The 20,111-nt window shown below is 40.1% G+C and overlaps 1 protein-coding gene across 3 annotated transcripts in view; it reads left to right on the top strand.

Annotated features, from left to right (window-relative positions):
* znf385b (zinc finger protein 385B) overlaps positions 1 to 20,111 on the top strand; it is a 47,509-nt gene that overhangs the window by 20,045 nt on the left and 7,353 nt on the right. For all 3 annotated transcript variants that reach the window (XM_046404781.1, XM_046404782.1, XM_046404780.1), the window contains 4 exons: positions 16,446 to 16,582; positions 16,751 to 16,861; positions 18,924 to 19,095; positions 19,253 to 19,666. In XM_046404781.1, the coding sequence (XP_046260737.1) occupies positions 16,446 to 16,582; positions 16,751 to 16,861; positions 18,924 to 19,095; positions 19,253 to 19,666 (834 nt within the window). The remainder of the gene's footprint in view (positions 1 to 16,445; positions 16,583 to 16,750; positions 16,862 to 18,923; positions 19,096 to 19,252; positions 19,667 to 20,111) is intronic.

Here is a 20,111-nt window from a genome sequence, read left to right as displayed (position 1 = left end):
TTTCTATACCCTGTAGAACCGTGTACAGTTTGATAAAAAAAACAAAAACAAAACACCTTTGTGTGCCTAGGATTTTTCTAGTATGTTTTCTGGTATTGTATCAAAGTTTCCAGTGCCCTCTGCTGCTGGAATTACAGTTGAAACGTTTCACATTCCCCGACCCTCTTAGTTTCTGTGATCAGAAGTGACTGGAACAGTGAGAGTGTCTTCAGTGATTCAGACCCAGTTTTTAAAAGTCAAACTGCTGGTCAACACAGTGAGAACGTTCTGTGAGATGTAAAGGAGTTAAAGTGGAGCAGACAGCAGCAGGTCACCAAACTGGGACGTAGCACTACTACGAACCAAAATGACATTTCTCACAATGTTAAATTAGCTTGCATTGATTCTTACCATTACATCTTATTTGGTGTTAGCCCTTTAATGTATCTCTAGAAAAATCTGCTGTCATGACATCTTCATATAATGCGTAACGCTTTGTTGTCTCTGTTTTCTTGATAAAAAATAAAAAAACAACACAAAGCAGAACTTGCACTGGAAATCTGGCATTTTAGCCCTGAATGGATTTAAATACATTTCAAAATTAACAAAAATAAAAGCAAAATATTAGAAATAAAAAGCAAACATACACACACACACACACACACACATCTAATTACAGTACTGGGGATGATAATTTTACAAGAGACAGGAAACCAGAAAACCATCTCACACCGACACACACATACTCAGCTGTGTGTGTGTGTGTATGTGTGTGTGTGTGTGTTGCAGCAGCTGTAATTACATACTGTGTGTCCATATCAGTGTACACTCTACAATAACACTGATTAAAGATTAAATCTCTATCTCTTGGACACACACACACACACACACACAAACACTGTACTCAGCCTGCTCTCTCTCTGTCTCTGTCTATTTTGTGATGCTCGCTCAACCATGAAAAGCTCTTTGGCCTGAGCTCAGCTCCATTAGACCAGGCTGACTGTGTGTGTGTGTGTGTGCATGTGTGTGTCTGAGAGAGAGAGAGAGACACTGACCTGGCTGGCTGAGCAGCCTATCAGCAGTCAGGTCAGATGACATCACAGCCAATGCAAACAGTTGTGCTACAGGGTGACATTTGACACGATCCTTGAGCTTCTCAAGCAGTGATGTTCATCTAAAACTACTGGAATCAGTTATTTTGAAATTATTATTATGTATTGCAGGAGGTCCCAGGCCTTTATATAAAGGAGGCTTGTAGTAGAGGCAGACTTTTATTTCTACCTCACTCCACCTGGTTGATACACACCACACCAAACCACGCCAAATTAGAACCACTCTTGCGTTTCAGTTGACAGAAACTCATACTTAGACAACAACAGCTAGACAGGTTTAGAAGATGGCAAAGCAAATTGGACTGAATGAATTAAATGCCTCCATTGTGTCAGTTTTAAATTTATTTATCTTGCAGTAGTCTGACAAAATATAAAAAAAGTGAAGTATAACAAGTCCAGATCTAAAAACCAACAGCCATTACTACCATGTTTGCAGCACAAATATCAAATATCTAACAATGATCGTATTGGGCTACAAGCAAAATCCAAATCCAAAAAATAGATAATGACTAAATATTAACTTCAACTCAACTTGCCTTGATAAGTTATGATGATGATGAACTTAGCCACTGGTAGAGTAGACATACAAAGTAACATGATATGGAAAAGCTACCTCAAATTATGTTTAAATTATTACAGTGCTACTTAGTTCATTTCCACCACTGTTAAACATATATATAATGCACACACAAAAACACACACAAACTTAAAAGAATACAAAAACACGGGCAGGAGAAGGAAAACCATAATGAAAAATGATTTTTTTTTCCCAGACCATTACAATTTAAACTAAATAGTGGGGATGTACTATATAGAGTGATTGCTATCAATGAATACACTCAGTTAATGTTTTCTCTTCACTGACACTTAGTGACCACTGGGAGGCAGCACACACATTTATACACACACATACACACTTAAACACACACATTCAGTTTCTAATGAAAGAAGTGAATTCTCATGATCCACATGCTCATTGCAAATGAAGAGATTAACTTGCTTGAGACTAATAGCATTTACTGTATTAAAGCTGCTCTCCTCTCCTCTGCTCTGCTCTCCTCTTGTGATTATCAGTGTTTGGTGAAGGCAGAGTTTTTACTGGTTACTGAAGACAACCACATAATGTGCTTTGACCGTCTAACGCAGTGCACTACAGTAAATATATGAAGACCTGTGTGAAGTATTCCACACAGGTTAAATTTTCCTTTAAATAGGAAACTCAGTGTTCCTGATTGGCTGTTTCTCTCTAGTACAGTAGAAATCAGCTCACCTTTCCCGATCTTTCTTTTTCATGTGAGGAGTGTGTGTGTGTGTGTGTGTAAAAGCTACCTCTAATTAGCTCTCTTGGGCTAATAAAGGTCATCATGTTGTTCTGCTGATACCCCATGCATAATGAGCTGAGGAATAGACAGTTATTAATAGACACATGTCATAGCTGTGTGTGTGTGTTGATCAGTCTAGTAATGACACCTGATCAGCTGAACCGTAGCACCCTCTGCAGCTTGGACAGAAACAGAAACCTGAAAAATGTTTTTATTTCTTTTTCCTCCTCTCCTTTACTACCTCGTCCTTTCCTCTCCTCTCCTTACCTCCTCCTTCCCTCTCTCTACCTTTTATCATTTACCTTCATCTTTTCATCTCTGTCTCCATTTTTCCACCTTTCCTTTGTTAGCGGAAAACTAACTTTGCCCCTAAAATGCCTCCTCTTCCCCCTCCTCCTCTCCCTCTCTCTTGAGTTCCTTACTGCCCTCTTTCTTTCCTACTTCTACCTTTCCTTCTTTCACTGCTCATTTACATCCCCACCTCATTTTTTCTTACTTTTCCTTTGTGACCTGGAAACTGATTTCAGCGCTGCCATCTCTCCTGCATGTCTGATGGAGAGATTGAGCAGGTGTTGATGAGTGGTCTTGCGTTAGTGTATTCAGCGGTGTATGAATAGAACCTGCTGACAGATTCACACACTCACAGTGTCATACAGTGATGACAATAGGATCAGAGGGGAAGACTGGGACACTGGGACTGGTAAATGACCAGATTTGAAACCTTGATGCTGTATCCACATGACCCACATCCATGTCCACTAGTCAAGAACTTGTAATACTGGAATTAGTAGAGGGCTGGTAGAACCAATGTAGGACTAATTTAAAGCCATCTACATGCCCGTTTAGGTTTCATTTATTTTCACCAGCATGTGAGCCTGGGGCTGCAACAAGACTAGTAGGATAATGGACTCATAGATCCCAGGAAGGTGCAACCCCTTTTTCAAAACAGTAAGGATACTGTGTAAAATATAAATAAAACACAATGTGATAATTGGCTAATTCTTTTTGGTCATATACTAATATGAAAACAATACAGAGGTAAAGTATTTAATGTTCATACTTCATTGTACTTCATTGATTTTTGTAAATATATGCTATATCCTGAATTTGATGCCAGCACTGGGAGAGTGGTGAACTGCTCACAAAAAACCTGTTTGATACATTTGATACAAGCGGTAATCAGGTTCATTGGTAACTAGTACAACTTGTAGTGGGGAACAACTAGAAAACAGGAGAATTAGCAGACCTACTAGGGATTGGCAGGACTAGTTGTGGTCTAGTAGAAAAAACCAGTCAAACCAGTAGGACTGGTAAAGCTATTGGTATTGGGAATTGGGGACTGGTCAAAGTTAAGTCGAAACTGGTACGACTAGTGGAATTATTAGAAGGCTGGTGGGACCAGTCAAGGTTTGCACTGGAAACTGGTAGGACTATTAAAACCATTAGAGGACTGACTGAACTATTCAATGTCGTGATGAAAATTGGCAATACAGACATGTCAAGTGGAAGATTGCTAGGACAAGCCAAAGTGTAGTGGAAAGCTGGCAGTGCTAGCAGAACTACTAAATGCTAGATTGGAGACTGGTTGGTGTAGTTAAGGTTAAGTGGAAACTAGAAGGTCAAATGGACCTGTAGTAGAGGGCAAGTAGGACTTATCATGGCACAGTCTAGAACAGAAAAGGTAGTAAAATACTGGTTGTATTGGTAGAGGACAAGTAGACAACCAAAGAAACAGAAAAAAAGGAGGACTGGTATTCAACTGACCAAGGCTGTTGTTCTTTCAGTCATTTTTGTCTTGCTTTTTTGCTTTTCATTCAGTTTGTCAGTTCACTTTCTTGCTTCTTTTTTATGTTCCTTTTTCTTCCTTTTATTTTTCCCTTTAGTTAGTCATCCCTCTTTTTGTTCCCTGTTGGTTATTTTGTTAAATTATGTGTCAGTTTATTTATTTGCTTTGTTTTCGTGGATTTTCTTTCACTTCTTTATATGCCCATTCCACATTTTGTTCTGAGAATGAAACAAGCAAAATGTTCTGTCCTCCGGTCTCGTCCTCTCTCCTCTTCTGCTCTTCTCTCTTTTGAATCATGATGGCCTGAACTGGCAGAGTGCGAGTGAGCTACAGAGAGACACAGCGACAGAGAAAGGGATTTCCATTGAGACAGAGGGGCTGTCATCGCCGCTCACTCTGAATATCCTCACCTCAGTGATTCAAGTACAGTGCACACTCTCTCTTTCTTGCTGTCTTGGTCGCCCTCCTCTATCCTCACACACACACACACACACACACACACACGGACACACGTGTCGCTCTGCGTTCACAGTCAGACAGTCGAGTGGTGATTCTCTGCTGTTTGTTTTGGGTATTCTCTTCATTGCATTGTATCATCAGAGGAGCAGATGATAGAGGGGAGAGGGAGGAGGAGGTGAGACAGTTGTCTCCCTGTCGATGATGTGGAGCTGTTTCCTGAATCGAGGTAGGAAATCCTTCTGCCTATTTGTGTTCGAGCTCCACATTCAGACACTTTGGGTTTCAGCGCTGGAGTCTTTTCTGTCTAGGTGTCTGTACAGAGTGTGCTGTTTTTGTGGGGATGATGGGGGATTACGTGATTCAGGGGTCATGACCTGAACTCGAACTTTGAACTTAGGTTGTAGTCTCTCCGATCGCAATGTGTGCATTTAAAAATGGTGGTTTAGCTCTGAAAACTGTCATGTCTTAGAGGCAGAATCAGCTGGTTATCTGAGGTTGGTTGTAATTATTTTACAGTAGTTATTTCCACATCCCATTGATATGTCATTGTAGTGTTACTGCAATTAATCTGATCAATGAATTGGAACGTTTCCATTGATCTGGCTTTGTTAGGCATTGAAATATCTCAAGAAAATAATCTTAGTTTAGGTGTAAATGCATATCAGGACTGTGAACGTCTGGTGTAAAATTCATGACAACCCATCCAACAGTTTCAGGACTGCGGACCAAAGCGGCTGACTGACCAACAGACGGTCAGAGGCTAAACATTGTCACTCCTGCTGCTAGCATGTCTAAAAATCCATCAGCCACAGTCTTTTTTCTTCCAAGTGTGCCAACTTTTCCACCTCATTGAAGTACTCTTTGTTTATACTAAAAAGATTTATTTTCTCTAATTTTTGGACTTTCCACATAGAATTTTTACATGCAAATTAAAAATGCTCATTAACAGAAAGATGTACCTGAACAATGTCCTGTGGATAATTTGTCTGAAAAGTTGAGAATTTTGCTCATGTCAGATCTCTACAGTGCATTGTACAGCCTCTCTCGCTTTAAGTGCTCACTTATAAATGCTCATATTCTTATGTGCGCTCATTATGGAACTCTTGCTGCTTCTGTTGACACGAAAGAGGATGTTTTCCTGGAATATCATTAGCTAAATTAACATCATAGACCCTTTTGGACATAGAACCTCAGGGAGATTACTTAGAAGAAACTATTTATCTGATTAGGAGAAAATAAAGGCTGCTATTGGTCCACTGAATTGGTGACTCCTGTCTGTCTGATCGACTTTCTGTCTAACATTCTTCTCATTATAGATAGCATGACTGCTGTGATTACCCACACACTGCTACTCATCACCATTGTGTGTCTGTGTGTGTGTGTCTGTGTATGTCTTTTTCACAATGGTTTCCTTTGTCCAATGTGTGTTTGGTTTTAGTTCTGTTTATTTAATTAAAATTTTAAATTTAAATTCTATTATCTCTTGGGTTTTTCGGTTGTACTTGGAGCTCTAATTTGACTTGTCTGGCTGCAGTTGCCAAGCTCTGGTTTAACAAGACATTTTAGATGGGTGTGTGGCATTAGGCCAGTCTTAATTTTGCTTTTAGATTAATCTAATTCAGTCTTGTCAGTTTCACAAAATAAAGAGTGATTTATTTGAACACTAAACAGGGAACCTGCCTTCCTTCCTCCAGGTTAACTCTGACTCAAGAGCCAGGTGTCACAATCATTGACATGTGCTGATCAGCACAAACCACAACTAAGAGGGAAAAGAGGGAAACGTGGCCTAGCCATGCTGTAGAGTGTGTAATCAGATTTGCAAGGGTTTTTTTTCTGCATCAGACTTGTACATGGACGGATGTGGACTACTACAGAAACATAATTGTTCTGCTCATACTAGATATGCCATATCAGTGTCTATGGGAAACATATCATTTGGGTGGGCCTGTGTGGTCACAAGTTGGAGGTATGTGGATGTCTGCACAGAGTCTACGCCCACGGTCTCACATAACAAAATTTAGATCATGTGCAAACTATCAGACCCTTGCATACTCATGAATGCAGAAAGTATTATATCTGCTTAAGATTTTAGTGGCCCTTCCTCATTCTCATCTCCACTTCTGGTAAGACTAAATCAGAGAAAAGCTAAATCATCAGTTTATTGTTTGTATCATGCTATGTTTTAATATACAGTATTATCCTGATTCTAATGAAATTTGTTTTACTGTCAGTTACAGTATTTTCTTATTGTTTCTAATATTTTCCACTGATTCTTGGACTAGAGCTGTCCTGTCTGTCTTCGTATTCCTGATTGGACCAGTGTGTGTGTGTGTGTGTGTGTGTGTGTGTGTGTGTGTGTGTGTGTGTGGTTTTGGATGAAGAAGGATCTGAACGTGACCTACTTAGACACACTCACACGGGCTTGTTATGCTAATGTGTGTGTTTCTGTGCATAATAATAATGCAGTGTGATGTCTAATGCTGCCATCAGCAAAACCACACTCAATTTATGTCGCTCTACCACTCTCCCTCTATGTGGATAAGGAATGTTTAAGATGCAGATGAAGGCAGTGAGAAGGGTTCTCCTCCCAGCAGGATCACGGGTGTATTAATACTGTGTGTTCTTCCAGGCTTCATTCTCAGCAGAGTTTCTGCAGTGGGAAGCCAGTGAGGGATCATGTTATTGTATTGTAAGGATGTCCAGGGGCTAAACTGGGCACATTAAGGCACTACGTGTACGCACCTTCACCTCTTTAGTGCCAAAGACAGGATCTACTGATAGAGCTGAAGGACAATTTCCATATTCACAGATCAACATTTTGGGAAATACACTTGTTTTTCAGAATGAGATCAATATCAATCTCATATCTGTGCATTCAGAATGGAGCTGGAGCTTAGCTAGACTGGAAACAAAAAGCTAGAAACAGCTAGCCTGATGTCCAAAGTTAAATTATAAACCTCATTATAAAATTGCAAAATTTCAAAAATCTGCATTCCCCAGAGTCATGCTGCTGGCATAGCTAAAAATCTTTATTTAATCTTTATATTGTCACTATAAGCTCGCTCATACCCAATCTTTCCTTGAAAGTGTTCATGGTGTGGAACTCGTTTAAGTTAAAAGTGCAGCAACCCAGTTCAGATGTCTGAAACATGTGGGGGTGGGGGTTTCAGATGCTGCCCCACCATCCGGCAAGGTCTTTTGTAGAAGCATACTGTCACCGTTACTACAGGACTGTCAGTATTGGCTGGAGTCAGTTACAGTGAGGTTAGTTCCTGCCACAAGAGAACAACTGAAATGTCTGATATCACACTTTGTTATTTATTTTCATGTTTATTACATTAACTGTGAACCAGCTGGTTTTGTGTGTGCCTCTGTCTCTCACACACACTGTGCTCTGTGTAACAGGAGACACTGTGAACCAACAACAATGTTCTCTGATCTCATCTCATCTCACACACGCACACACACATGAGTAATCTTTAGTCCTCCAATATAATCTGTAAGTAGTGTGTGTGGCCGTATTTTCTCTCTCTCTCTCTCTCTCTCTCTCTCTTTCTCGTCCCCAGGGATAGAGTTTCTTCCCTCTAGAGGAAATTGCAGCAGGGGATTAAGAAGTAACACATACACACACACATGGAAACACACACCTGACGCTCAGGGTTTGGGGGTTCAGATAGCGGTGACACATGCCACTCTTGCTCCAGTCATCCGATATACTCTCTCTCTCTCTCTCTCTCCCACTCACACGCACACACACACACACACACACACACACACACACACACACACACAGTGAGTGATGGGTGTGTTTGCCTGTTGCTCTTTGGTCCGTAAAAAGACGAGAGCGGAATAACATTGACAGACTGGGAATAGAAGAGTACAGTACACGACAGAATACAGTAGAATAGAACAAATACAGACAGAACAGGAAGAAAAAAAGAAAAAAAGTCAGTCTGGATCAAGAAAAAAGACATCTGGTTCAGGTAGGAACATTAATGAAACCCGTCTTTATCTTCACCTCCAGCCTCCTCTTCATCTTCCTCATCATCTGGCTTCACCACTTCCTGCTAACTGTGTGAGAAATGTCTCTGCCGCTGTTGGATTCTCTTCAGCTTCATCTGTTCAAATCATTTTACAGTCTGATTAACAGCACCAGATGTTTCTCTTTTCTCTGCTGAGATGGATGGTGAGCTAATGAAGCTGTAATAACAGATGAGGAGTCACACGACTCTTCTGTAGTACACCATTGGCCTATTTGAGTTATCCAGTATTGAGATTAAGAGATTTCAGTATGCTGTGCTGAAAAAAAGAGGTTGAAAGAAAGCCAGATTTGTTGCTTTGTATTTTGTTATTACTGCTTCACAAAGATTTGAAACACTGTAGAATGACTCCCTGTGGATGCTGAAAAGAGCTTTTCTGTTCTATCATTTTCAGTCATGGTTGATTTACACAGCATGAGCTTCCAAGGTGTAACTCAGTCAAGGTTTCATTTTGATCATATATTTGATTTTGAGTGCTCCTTTCACACTTTATTGTCTTTTGTTCTCATTTTATTTGTTAGTGATTTTATTCCTTTGATTATTTTTTCCAGTGGTTTTGTATAATTCTGTAATTCTTGAACAATATTTTGCATTTGTTGCTTTTGTGATAAATTTCCTATTAAGATAAAACTGGATGGTACAACACAGCTAATAAGCTATGACGTGACCCTCTATTTGTCCACCTCTTTGTTCCCTCAATGGTTAGCTCTGTCAACACAGCTATCGATCCAAGGTGCCAAAAAAGTCGAAGTCAGTACACGTTGTCTATTACATTGTATGGGTTAAAGATGTCGTCTGGCTAGAGGTCAATCAAAAACTGATCAATAGCCGGCAGTAGGACATTTGGCAAACTGTTGTTATCGGTGGAAGTCACTACCGGCCACTTCTGATGAAACAACTTTATTTGTAAATAATGAGCATTATAAGGTGGTCAGTTATAGTATGATGTTAATAACACATTAGACTGAAGATCATTGAGAATGAAGTTTATGACCACCTTTTAAGTGGTAGAAGAATGAATGCATTAAAAATGCACAATAGGCACATGCAGCTTAAGCCTTACGATTTAGTGGGTGAGAGAAGTCCAGTCTGAGGCCAGTTGTCAAGCAGCACTCAATATCTCCCTTATTCTCATATATTTCGTTGTTTGTTGTTATTGATGATTGAATGGCTACCAGAGTCTTTTTTTTTCCACCAGTACACTGACCAAGTCACTAGCGTTAGCTTGTAGCAGTTGTCCACAGTGGGAAAAGAAAAACCCACAGTCCAAGCACTGGCAGTTCACTTATTAATCTCTGGCAAAACTCAAAATTATGCACAAAGCAGTCAACAAACCCACTGACACCGGCGTAACACTGATTGCTCTTAGCACTAACCATAAGCTTGTTTAATTAAAACTGCTTTCAGGCAATGCAAGTGCACAATGACCACTTAATCTGTGTGACATGGTCCACTTAAATGTCCGCTTTGACAGCAGGACAACTGAAAACCTGCAACAAATCTGACAATGACTATTTAATGACTATTCACTCACAATTTTGTCCCAAACTACTGTTATGTGATCAGACTTTAATAATTCGCTCTAGGTCAACCACTAGTCTGTGCACAACACAAGAGCCATGTTGATTTACTTCACTGATTCCATGCCTACTGCAGAAGATCAAAGTATCCCTGTCATTCAGAAATGCACTGGCATGACTGAGACACTTTGATATCTACTTCAACAGATATAGAGTTTCATGAAGTGTTACTGTTTCACAGAAACCCCTCTCCCTCTCTCTCTCTCTCTCTCTCTCACTCTCTCTCTCACACACACACACACACATCTGTAAGAAGTGCGTAGTGCAGTGGAAACATGAGTTGTTAATGGCCTGCTGGTTGCTATGTGCTAGTTTATTTTAATTACACCTACCTCGTACACCTACTGTGTGTGTGTGTGTGTGTGTGTGTGTGTGTGTGTGTGTTAGTCTTACCACTTGTTTAAACTGTTATGAATCTGAGTTTAGTGGTTCAACAGATTTATTTGGACAATCGACTCGATCAGATGTTTCCAAAATCATTCACCTTGTTCATCATCTCTTTCCCTTTTCTTCATGTTTTCCTAACTCAAACCAACATGCAGCTGTTTGTTACATACATAATTTTGTAGCTCTCTTTCCTTTCGTAGCACATTCAGGCTGAGCAACACTATCCTGCATGGCTAACATCCCCAACATGCTGAGCTGTTAAACTGATTAATGCTAAGCTGATGGCTTTCTCAATAAGGAAGAAGAAGTAGATATCATTTTAGGGATCTTTAACTAAGGAACTGATTTTTTTTTTAAGTTTTTGGTGAAAGTTGTTGTAGAAATTCATGACCAAAGTGATTTAATATCTTCTCAGTAACCATAACTATTGCCTAAACTATTGGAGTGCTTTGTGACAGATCAGTTACAAGAGGTACAGTCTGCAGCTGATGATACAGCAGAGCACTGTGTCAGATTTTACTTCTTACTCCTTCAGCGTATGTGCTTCCAAACAGAACTGACTGATACTGAGTGTGTGTGTGTGTGTGTGTGTTTGGATGTGTGTGAGGTGTGAATACCAGAGATGACCCTGACCACAGCCATAATTATAAATCTTACTGTTGCAGATGAAACTGAACTGACCAACAGGAAACTGGATCCTATGAATTAGTTATTATTAGTTTAAGTTATTACACTCAATTTATAGACCTTTTAATCAGCAGCTGATGTCAGCAAACACTTGCACCAGGAGAGATCAAAGAAACTTTGATCATTTAGAATTTTTGGAACCATGAAATGGTCTGGTTTTATTTATTTAATTTAAGGCCCAGTCACACTGGCATTGAAGTTCTGCAGCAAAATCTATTTATGTCAATGGAATTGTCGAGAATAGTGGATTCTCTCTCAAGGGAAAAATCAATTTGAGAGAATTTATAAACTCAGGTTCACCTTTCGTTAAGTATGACATGTGTATTTGCGCTCTTGAACGGCAGAAAGCAAGGAGTGTGTGGAGGTGGGTCCAGTGACCTGACATACTGCCCAGCATAGCTCGGCACATCTTCAGCCTGAGCAGAGGTCCTCTTCAGCCAGGGTAAATGATGGTCTGCAGGGCCTTCTCTAGGGTGTAAACTACCCCACAAAAGAGTAATGATTTGTAGACAGTGTGAAACAGAGACTGAATAATTAATTGTTTGAAATTATTGTCCTGTTAGAGACCAATCTACATAGCTTCCCAGGTCTAAGGGCTTGCTCCCTCCTTCTGTAACTCTTTATTGAATGAAATGATGTATAATCCTGATAATAAAAGTCAGTGAAATGTAAAGTGGAGTGACTGATCCCAAATTAATTTTGCTGGTTTAATTTATTTTTGCCATTAGAATGGTTTGAGACAAGTCAGCTATCAGACCAAACTGGTTAGATTCAGTTTCGTTATTATACTAGTCTGAACTGGTAAGCACCAAATTCCAGTAATAGACAGGTTTAATACTTCTTGTATCTGACCAGTCCAAACCAGTCACTACATCTCACAGGTTTAAGAAAGTTATTTTCGATATCAAACAGGTCTAAACGGTGCACTTTCATCATAGCAGTCTAAACTGGTCGATTCCAGAGCCAGTATCAGACTAGCTCAAACTAAACAGTACCAGTTTGAAACCTCTCAGCACTTATGTTACTTATTTCAGTCCTCAGGTTTCCAGACTGCAACAGGAAAAGTGTTGTTAAAGAAACCTGTGAAGAAATTTTAAACTGAGAGTGTTAGTTTGTTTACAGATGGCAGAACTTCTGACCAAGCACCAACAGCCTGAAATAAAATCTGGCTTGTTACTTCACTGTTGGCTGCTTTTCATACTGGTTTATAGACTCTTTCCATATGAAAGCAGTAGCAGATGTGTTTCAGTATTTATAGCAGCCTCTTAGAACTGCAACTACTGTAAGACAGACAGTGTGTGTGTGTGTGTGTGTGTGTGTGTGTGCTTGTGTGTAACCAAATCTCAGAGGACAGAAGGACAGCATTAAGACGACTCTGTCACCACACTGTTCATCACACACACACACATCCTGAAAGACATCTCCCATTTGTATTGATCATAAAGGAAACCATGTCTGATTACAGTCTAAATATGACTCAGCTACTTCAGCTACATTCACCCAGAAAACTGTCTAAGTGAAGCACAGTTCAAACTACTAGAATGGAGACTAAAAATGACTGGATGTTTGAATGTGGTGTTGATGGACACTGGAAAAAACGTCAAAGGGGAGTGGCAAGACAGCTACAGTAGTGCTTCAGGATGGTCTGGTTGTCTTTGGGGTGGTCCTTCAGTGGATTCCAAGGGTCCTTTAAGAAATTCCAGTGGTCTTGTAAGTAATCCTTGAGCAGACTAAAGGGGTTATTAAGGATATTCAAATGGTCTTTGAGGTGGTTTTAGTAGTCCTTGAAGAGATTGTAAGGCTTCCGTAGTACCAGAATTGAACACTCAGTATAGATGGGCTGAAGGTGTGTGACTGCTGGGGAAAGACTGAAACAATGTTTGAAAGACCTGGAAGACAAGGGTGCTTGAACATGTCTTTGGGAATATTTCTGGGTTACTTGAGGGATCTTTGGTTGTTTGAGGGAGAATGTTTTCAGATGTCCTTCTGGAGTTGTTTAATGTGGTTTAAATGTTCTTTGAGGTGGTATCAGGGGTGTCTGTGTCCCACAGCATGCTGCTTAATGGTCCAGTGTAGGATTTAGTGGCATCTGTGGTTGCAGATTGCAGATTGCAACCAATTGAACACCTATCACCTCACCCTCAATTATGGTGGTCATTGTGAAAAATGGAAAAGACCCTCTCTAGAACCAGTGTTTTGTTTTGTTGTTCTGGACATGGCAGACTCTGTGGAAGAGGACTACTCCTTCTGTAGATATAACAGCCTCATTCTAAGGTAGCCAAAACACAATAATTCTTAATGTCAGGTGATTAAACACTAATGAAAACATAATTGTCAATATTATAGCCCATTTCTGCTCCTAAATCAAACACACCGGATGTCTAAAACAGTCACAAGTTGACAGAGGTAAAAAAAAAAAAAAAGTCAGTGGTGTACTGTACAATAATCCTCAGTTGAGCTCCAGATCACCTCCACTTCCTGATTTAGCTGGTAAGCTGCACACCTGATCCCAAAACACGGGTCAAACTCTGCCATGATGTTATGAAATGTTGTTGACCAGTCAATTAAAGTTAAGTATTACTGCAATCTATTATATAAACTAATCTGTCCAACGTTTTCCTAAATCAGTTTAGTGACTTTCCCCAAATTCTGTAAATTGCCATCTGCTGTATTTGGAAAGCCATTGCTAAATACTACATAGTGCTAATAAAAACTGACATGGTAGTATGAAGAATATATTTCTGCTTCGCTATGGGTGTAAATACCTTCTTTTTTCTTTAAACTAATGAGCATCAGCAAGAGTTTAGATTCAGCTGAATAGCATTACATCTTCACTGTGGCTCTAGTAGGACAAAGCCTGTATTTTGGCAGCTTTGCCAAGCTGACACATTACACCATCTTTAAAAATAGATGTTAATCTGTATTTACTATAATAAATAATTTTCCAGCTAATCAGAGCTGATCCAGACAGTGATCTGAGCTGCTGTGTGTGCATGTGCATGCGTGTGTGTGTCGTGTGGGTGTGTGTGTATGTGCGTGCAGTTACATGTGTTTGATTACAGCAATGTGTTGTGTCATGCTGTCCTGAACTTAATAATGAGCTGTAGTGATAAATACAGCTACTGACTCACTGCTTTGCCATAGGAGGATAAACTCAGAGAGCGACAGCGTGGCACACAGCTAATCCACAGCTAGCATAATGTCATCTCGAAAACACACATACAGCTGACCTGGCCTGGTTTGGGTGGATATAAAAATCTAAAACCAAACCTCATCTGCAAGGTTTTTTTTTTATTTACATGGTTAAAACAACAAGAATGAACAAAACGAAGCATATAATAATAATAATAATAATAATAATAATAATAATAATAATAATAATAATAATAATAATAATAATAATAATAATAATAATAATGGTAATAATAGTAAGATTAGACATAATATGTGATAAATTACAAATGACAAGTACAGGAGGAGGCAAAAAGCCCATATGAAATTAATTTTTAAAGCATTAAGAGTTTGTCAAACTAGCAGCATATTTCACATGGGATAGAATTTACCTGGTATTTACCTAAGTTGGAGAGATGAACAAAACCAACAAAACTTCTTTTCCTCCTCCTCTTCCTCCTCCTCTGTCAAGGCTGATTCAGATGCTCTTGGTGTTTCCACCCACACTCCGTTATGAAAGAATTCACTGCAGGGCTTCTACTGGATGTGACTATAAAAGTAAACGGACAGAAGAAGTACGCTTATTCTTTGTCAGATCAACTCTGTGTGTATATACTGTGTATGTAACACCTCATATGTAACTGGGAACAAATACAGCTGGAAGCAGATTTAAATTTGGATACAGACTACAGAGACATCACTACCCCAACCGCCGCCACCACCACCACCACCACACACACACACACACACACACACATAAATAACACAAAACCAATGTGCTGATATGACTCTTATCTTCTAAATGTGTATTTTGATCCTGGTCCTGTTCCCAGGGCATCAGATACCACTTTTTTGGCACATCCCTCTTCATCTCATCCAGGCACGGCGTGTTGGTATTTGCTAAACTGGGATTAGTGGGTATTTGACTTCAGGTTATGATAATTCTGTAATCTGAAAGACGCTCAAGATATTTTTTACTTTCTAGTTTCCGAGCCATTTTTGTTTGTTGGTAGTCATGTATGGCACAAAGTGTATGACCCCTGATTTAGTCACCTCGGGTCCCACTACACTGTAGTTGCTTGAGTAAATGTAGCACTCTCTGCCTCTTTAAATGGAGATGAAGCAGAGTTGAGATGCACAGAACAATTCTTGGCCCTGTAGCAAATGGACACACGGACATTAGCCACTCATTCAGCTTCTTTCTTTTGTCTTTGTGGATTAATACCTCTCTCTGCCTCCAGCAGCTTCAGCTCCATATGTTCTTTGTATTGTTACTGCAGATCATCTGCTCGGGTCTCTAGGTTGAAATGACATAAATATCAGGGTGAGATGGATTTCCTTCATCTCTTCCTCTGGGGCTTTGATAACAAGTGTCTCGTTGTATAGGTTCAAGCTGACCTGCTTATTTTATTATAAATGATTACTGGACTAGTGGGGTATCTGAAACATTTATAAGTTGTTTTTACATCAAAGCCTCAAAACTGTGACCTCAGCACTTCATATATTTATATGTAATTTACAGAGCATTTCTGCCCAAATCTTAAAAGTGATATTTTTTAGACACTTCTGTAAAATCACAAAATGTTTTCCTCTGGTGAAACATTTAAATCAATGCTTCCATATACTCAGTGGATATAGCATACAAGAACAAAATGAGAATGGAGTGACACAGTCTGAGAAATTTTATATTTAAATATTGGTTTCACCTTGGGCAAATATTTTATCATTTAGACCTGAATATAGATTTCTGTGAGATCACAAAATGTTTTTTAGTATTTACTGAAGCTCCACCAACTGAATGAGAAAATGGGAATGACAGAAGGAACAGATGGGGCAGGACTATTGAAATTAACACGGAACGGGTGTGATGTGCTGTGTCATTTTAAGAGAACATCACTTTCTCTCTCTGTCTCTGTTTCCAGGAAGTGGCTGTACTGCAGTGGGCGGAGCCTTGCCAGGGCTCATAGGTGCTACTGGTCCCTCTGTGATGATGAAACCGTTCCTGTCATTTTCTGTCGAGACGACATCACCAGTCGGGCTTTTTCCAAACTTCAACACGGTATGACTGTGTGTGAGTGACATTAACAGTGGCAGTGTGTTGTAGCTGCCAGCAGAACAGACCAACTGTGATAAAGAAACCTGTCACTCTGTCAGCATCACCCTGTCATCACCGTTCAGCCAGTCCTGAGCAGGCTAGTGACCTCTGACCTCTGTCTGTCTCCTGCAGATGGACCCAGTGCAGAAGGCCGTCATCAACCACACCTTTGGTGTTACCTTGGCACCCAAGAAGAAACAGGTTATCTCATGTAACGTCTGCCAGCTGAGGTTCAACTCTGATGTGGGTGTCTGTGTTTGCATTTTGTTGTGTGTAGTTTAACTTGTAGATCTGATTTCTCATACTGTCAGTTTGATAATGATTCCTTGATCAACTTCCTGTCATGTGCTCCATCGGTAGTCTGGTACGAGTGCTAACAATATGTCTGAATCTTTCACTTTCCAACAACTATTAAACTATCTAATTTACAGTTTTGTTTCTCTGTTGAGTGCAATCACCATGCCCAGTGGTTGTTGGTCAACAAATCCCTACACTGGCACCTGCTGATAAAACTATGTCGTTTTATATATATATATACATATATTTCTAAACCTGCTCAATAAACAAGATGCAATACCAAATCAGACAGCTTTGAAGTTGTTGGAGGGTGCATTTATTCTAACTTGATGGAGGTAGCAGTGTAACCCTGCTTAACTAGGCTAAACATCCTGGACTTCAGTCTGTTTTTTTTTCCTGTTTTTATGATTTTTTAAAGGGCTGCCATTTTCAGTTTCTCACTTTTCTCAACTTTGAGTTTTTCTAGAGCTAGTCTAACAGTTTCCTCCTGAAATAAGGTTTTGCTAAGCTAGTCTTAATACTCCCTCTGGTAAGCTACCTACTATGTCAGAGAAATTAAACTGACACACTAAAATGTGTCTCTGCAGAAAACTACTAATGAAAATATTTTCTTGTCTTTTTTTCTGTCTTATGATCAGCTAACTTTTCATCTAGTATTATCATCAGGAGAAATTTTGAAGTTTTTCCATACTTAGGTTTATGGTTTAATACTTGCCAAGCTAAAGACAATATTGGCATGCTGCATCTAAATTAAGAAGTGCACCAGGTAAATATCATCTGCTGAGCATGAGCATGTAAGCATTGTCACTGTGAGCATGTTAAGCATGCTGATATTAGTATTTAGTTCAATGCACAACCAGGCTGAAGAGCAACCTCACAGAGCCGCTAGCCTGGCTGCACAATTAAAAGCTTCTTGAGTCGGTCTTATTTAGAAGTGAATTGTGGTTCATCTCATAATAACCTGCGGGTATGGTGGGTTCAGGTCAGTTTACAAGAAAATATGACAGGTTCAGGCAAGCGAGTCAGTAAGTGACAAAGCAGTGTTTTGAGTAACTTTCTGAACAGCTGACAGAAACATTGCACGCAATAGTCCGCAGTCCACTATCCATTGTCCACCTTCTCTCTGTCACACACATAGTTAGTTTGAAAGACAATTTGTCTGTTTACTTAGCCTATATCTTCCCAATACTCTGAGTGGGAAACACAGAGAAAGAGGAAAGAGAAACAGCTCTCTGCTGCTCTCAGCAACACTGCATCACTCAGTCTTGTCTCAGTCCTCAGTCCTGACAACTGTCCAAAATACAATAAGATAAGATAAGATGAAATTTATTGATCCCGCAGTGAGGAAATTCATTTGTTGCGGCAGCTCACAAGGACAGAAGAGGAGTGCAAAAAGCAAAAAGTGTGCAAAAACAGTTACAAAAGAATGAAAAGGTACAATAAATTAACAATTTACAGGGTACTGTAAAAACAGTACAATATACAGCTATATACAAGTATATAATGCATAAAGCTGATGGTTTGTGAGTCAGGTCGGGTTAAGGTGGTCAATTAACGCGTATTTTTGTATTTTTGTGGGTCAGGCGGATTGGCTCACATAACAGGTTGGGTAGGTGCTGGTATTAAAAAACCCTTACCTGTGAATCACTACTGTTTAGACAGCAGTCTAGGTGGCAGGTAACAATAGAAGAGCGTGCGAGTGGACTTTTTTTGTCTCCAGATGAAGCTGTCTGGAATCTGAAAAATATCTCTGGTTCAGTTCGTAATGAGTCTGAGAGAGTGCAGTGCTAAATCAGTGAAATATTGCTTTAACTACATGGATTGTAAACCCCCAGAAAAATGTTGCATCTTTTCAGGGAAACCAGTGAAAGAATCCCTCAGAGATTGTATTGTGTCTAAGAAGCTTTTCTCAAAGTAGCTAGACAGGAAGGGACATCTCTTTATCCAGGGAAACAAGAGGAAACAGAAGAGCCTAATTTCTCTGTCTCTCTTTATGTCTCTTGTTCAGTCTCAGGCAGAAGCTCATTACAGAGGCAGTCGTCATGCCAAGAAGCTCAAGTCTCAGGAGAACAAGGCCAAGGCCAAGCTGTCAATCACTGGAGAGTCCAATGGCAGCAGCACCAGTCCTGCTGGCCCCACCCCTCCCGTCTCAGCTCACAGCAGCACCAATCAGCACACAGGTTGATTTTATCTTCTATTAACACAGATCTGAATACTGTTACTGTGATGATGTGTTTACATTTTGGGTAGGTTTGGTTTTTATATTATAGGGTGTTTTTAATTTCTTCCTTCTCTTTTTCCTTCTCCTCCTCTTCTGCCTGTTACTTGTCCCTCCAGAACTCTTATCTAGCCTCATCGACTCCTCTTCTCCTCTCAAACCCTTCCTTCTCCCCTCCTCCTCCCCTCTCTCCTCCTCTCCTTCATCTAGCAGGGCAGGCAGTGAGCCTCCTCCCTCCAGTCCTCCCTCCGCTCTCCCTGCCCCAGGTCTCTATTCTTGCTCCTCTTCGTCTTCTTCCAAAGCATCTCCTCCCCCTCCTCCAGCCCCTGTCACATCCTTGTTGTCCACTGCTCCTCCTCCTCCTCCTCCTCCTCCTCCTCCTGCTCCGCCTGCTCCTGCTCCTTCTAAGGCCTCTCCCCAGCATGCTCCTCTCTCAGTGGAGTCGGAGGAGGAGAAAGCAAAGAAGCTGCTGTACTGCTCTCTGTGTAAAGTTGCCGTGAACTCTCTCTCTCAGCTGGAGGCTCATAATGCAGGTGAGGAGGAATGAGATGATGTATGGAAAGACATCAGCCACATGTGGTGAACTGTGATACAAATGGGAAAAACATTCATCATTTATCTGCAAAAGTAACTAATGCGATTTAGAATGAAGAAATTTTCCCTTGTAAACAATTTTGTGTTCTGGTAAACAATTTAGCCATAAACACATTTTTTTAATGTGATGACACAGTAAACAAAAGTCACACCCACAAACGAGACAGAGTTTAAAGCAGTTCATTTGACATTACCACAGAGTCACTCCTGACACCCCAGTGCTTCCACTACAATCCTCCCTCCATCGGTTAGTCTCAAAACAAGTAGATCAGTACCGAGCAGAATTTGGTTACAAACATTACAAACAATAGTCGTGGGATACAACATTGTCTATATAATCTTTAAGATAAATGAATACTACCATGCTGTGGAGATCTGGTTCTT

This window comes from Scatophagus argus, chromosome 11 (genome assembly GCF_020382885.2).
Source record: "Scatophagus argus isolate fScaArg1 chromosome 11, fScaArg1.pri, whole genome shotgun sequence".
NCBI lineage: Eukaryota > Metazoa > Chordata > Actinopteri > Scatophagidae > Scatophagus > Scatophagus argus.
This window is presented reverse-complemented; position numbering and strand designations above follow the sequence as displayed.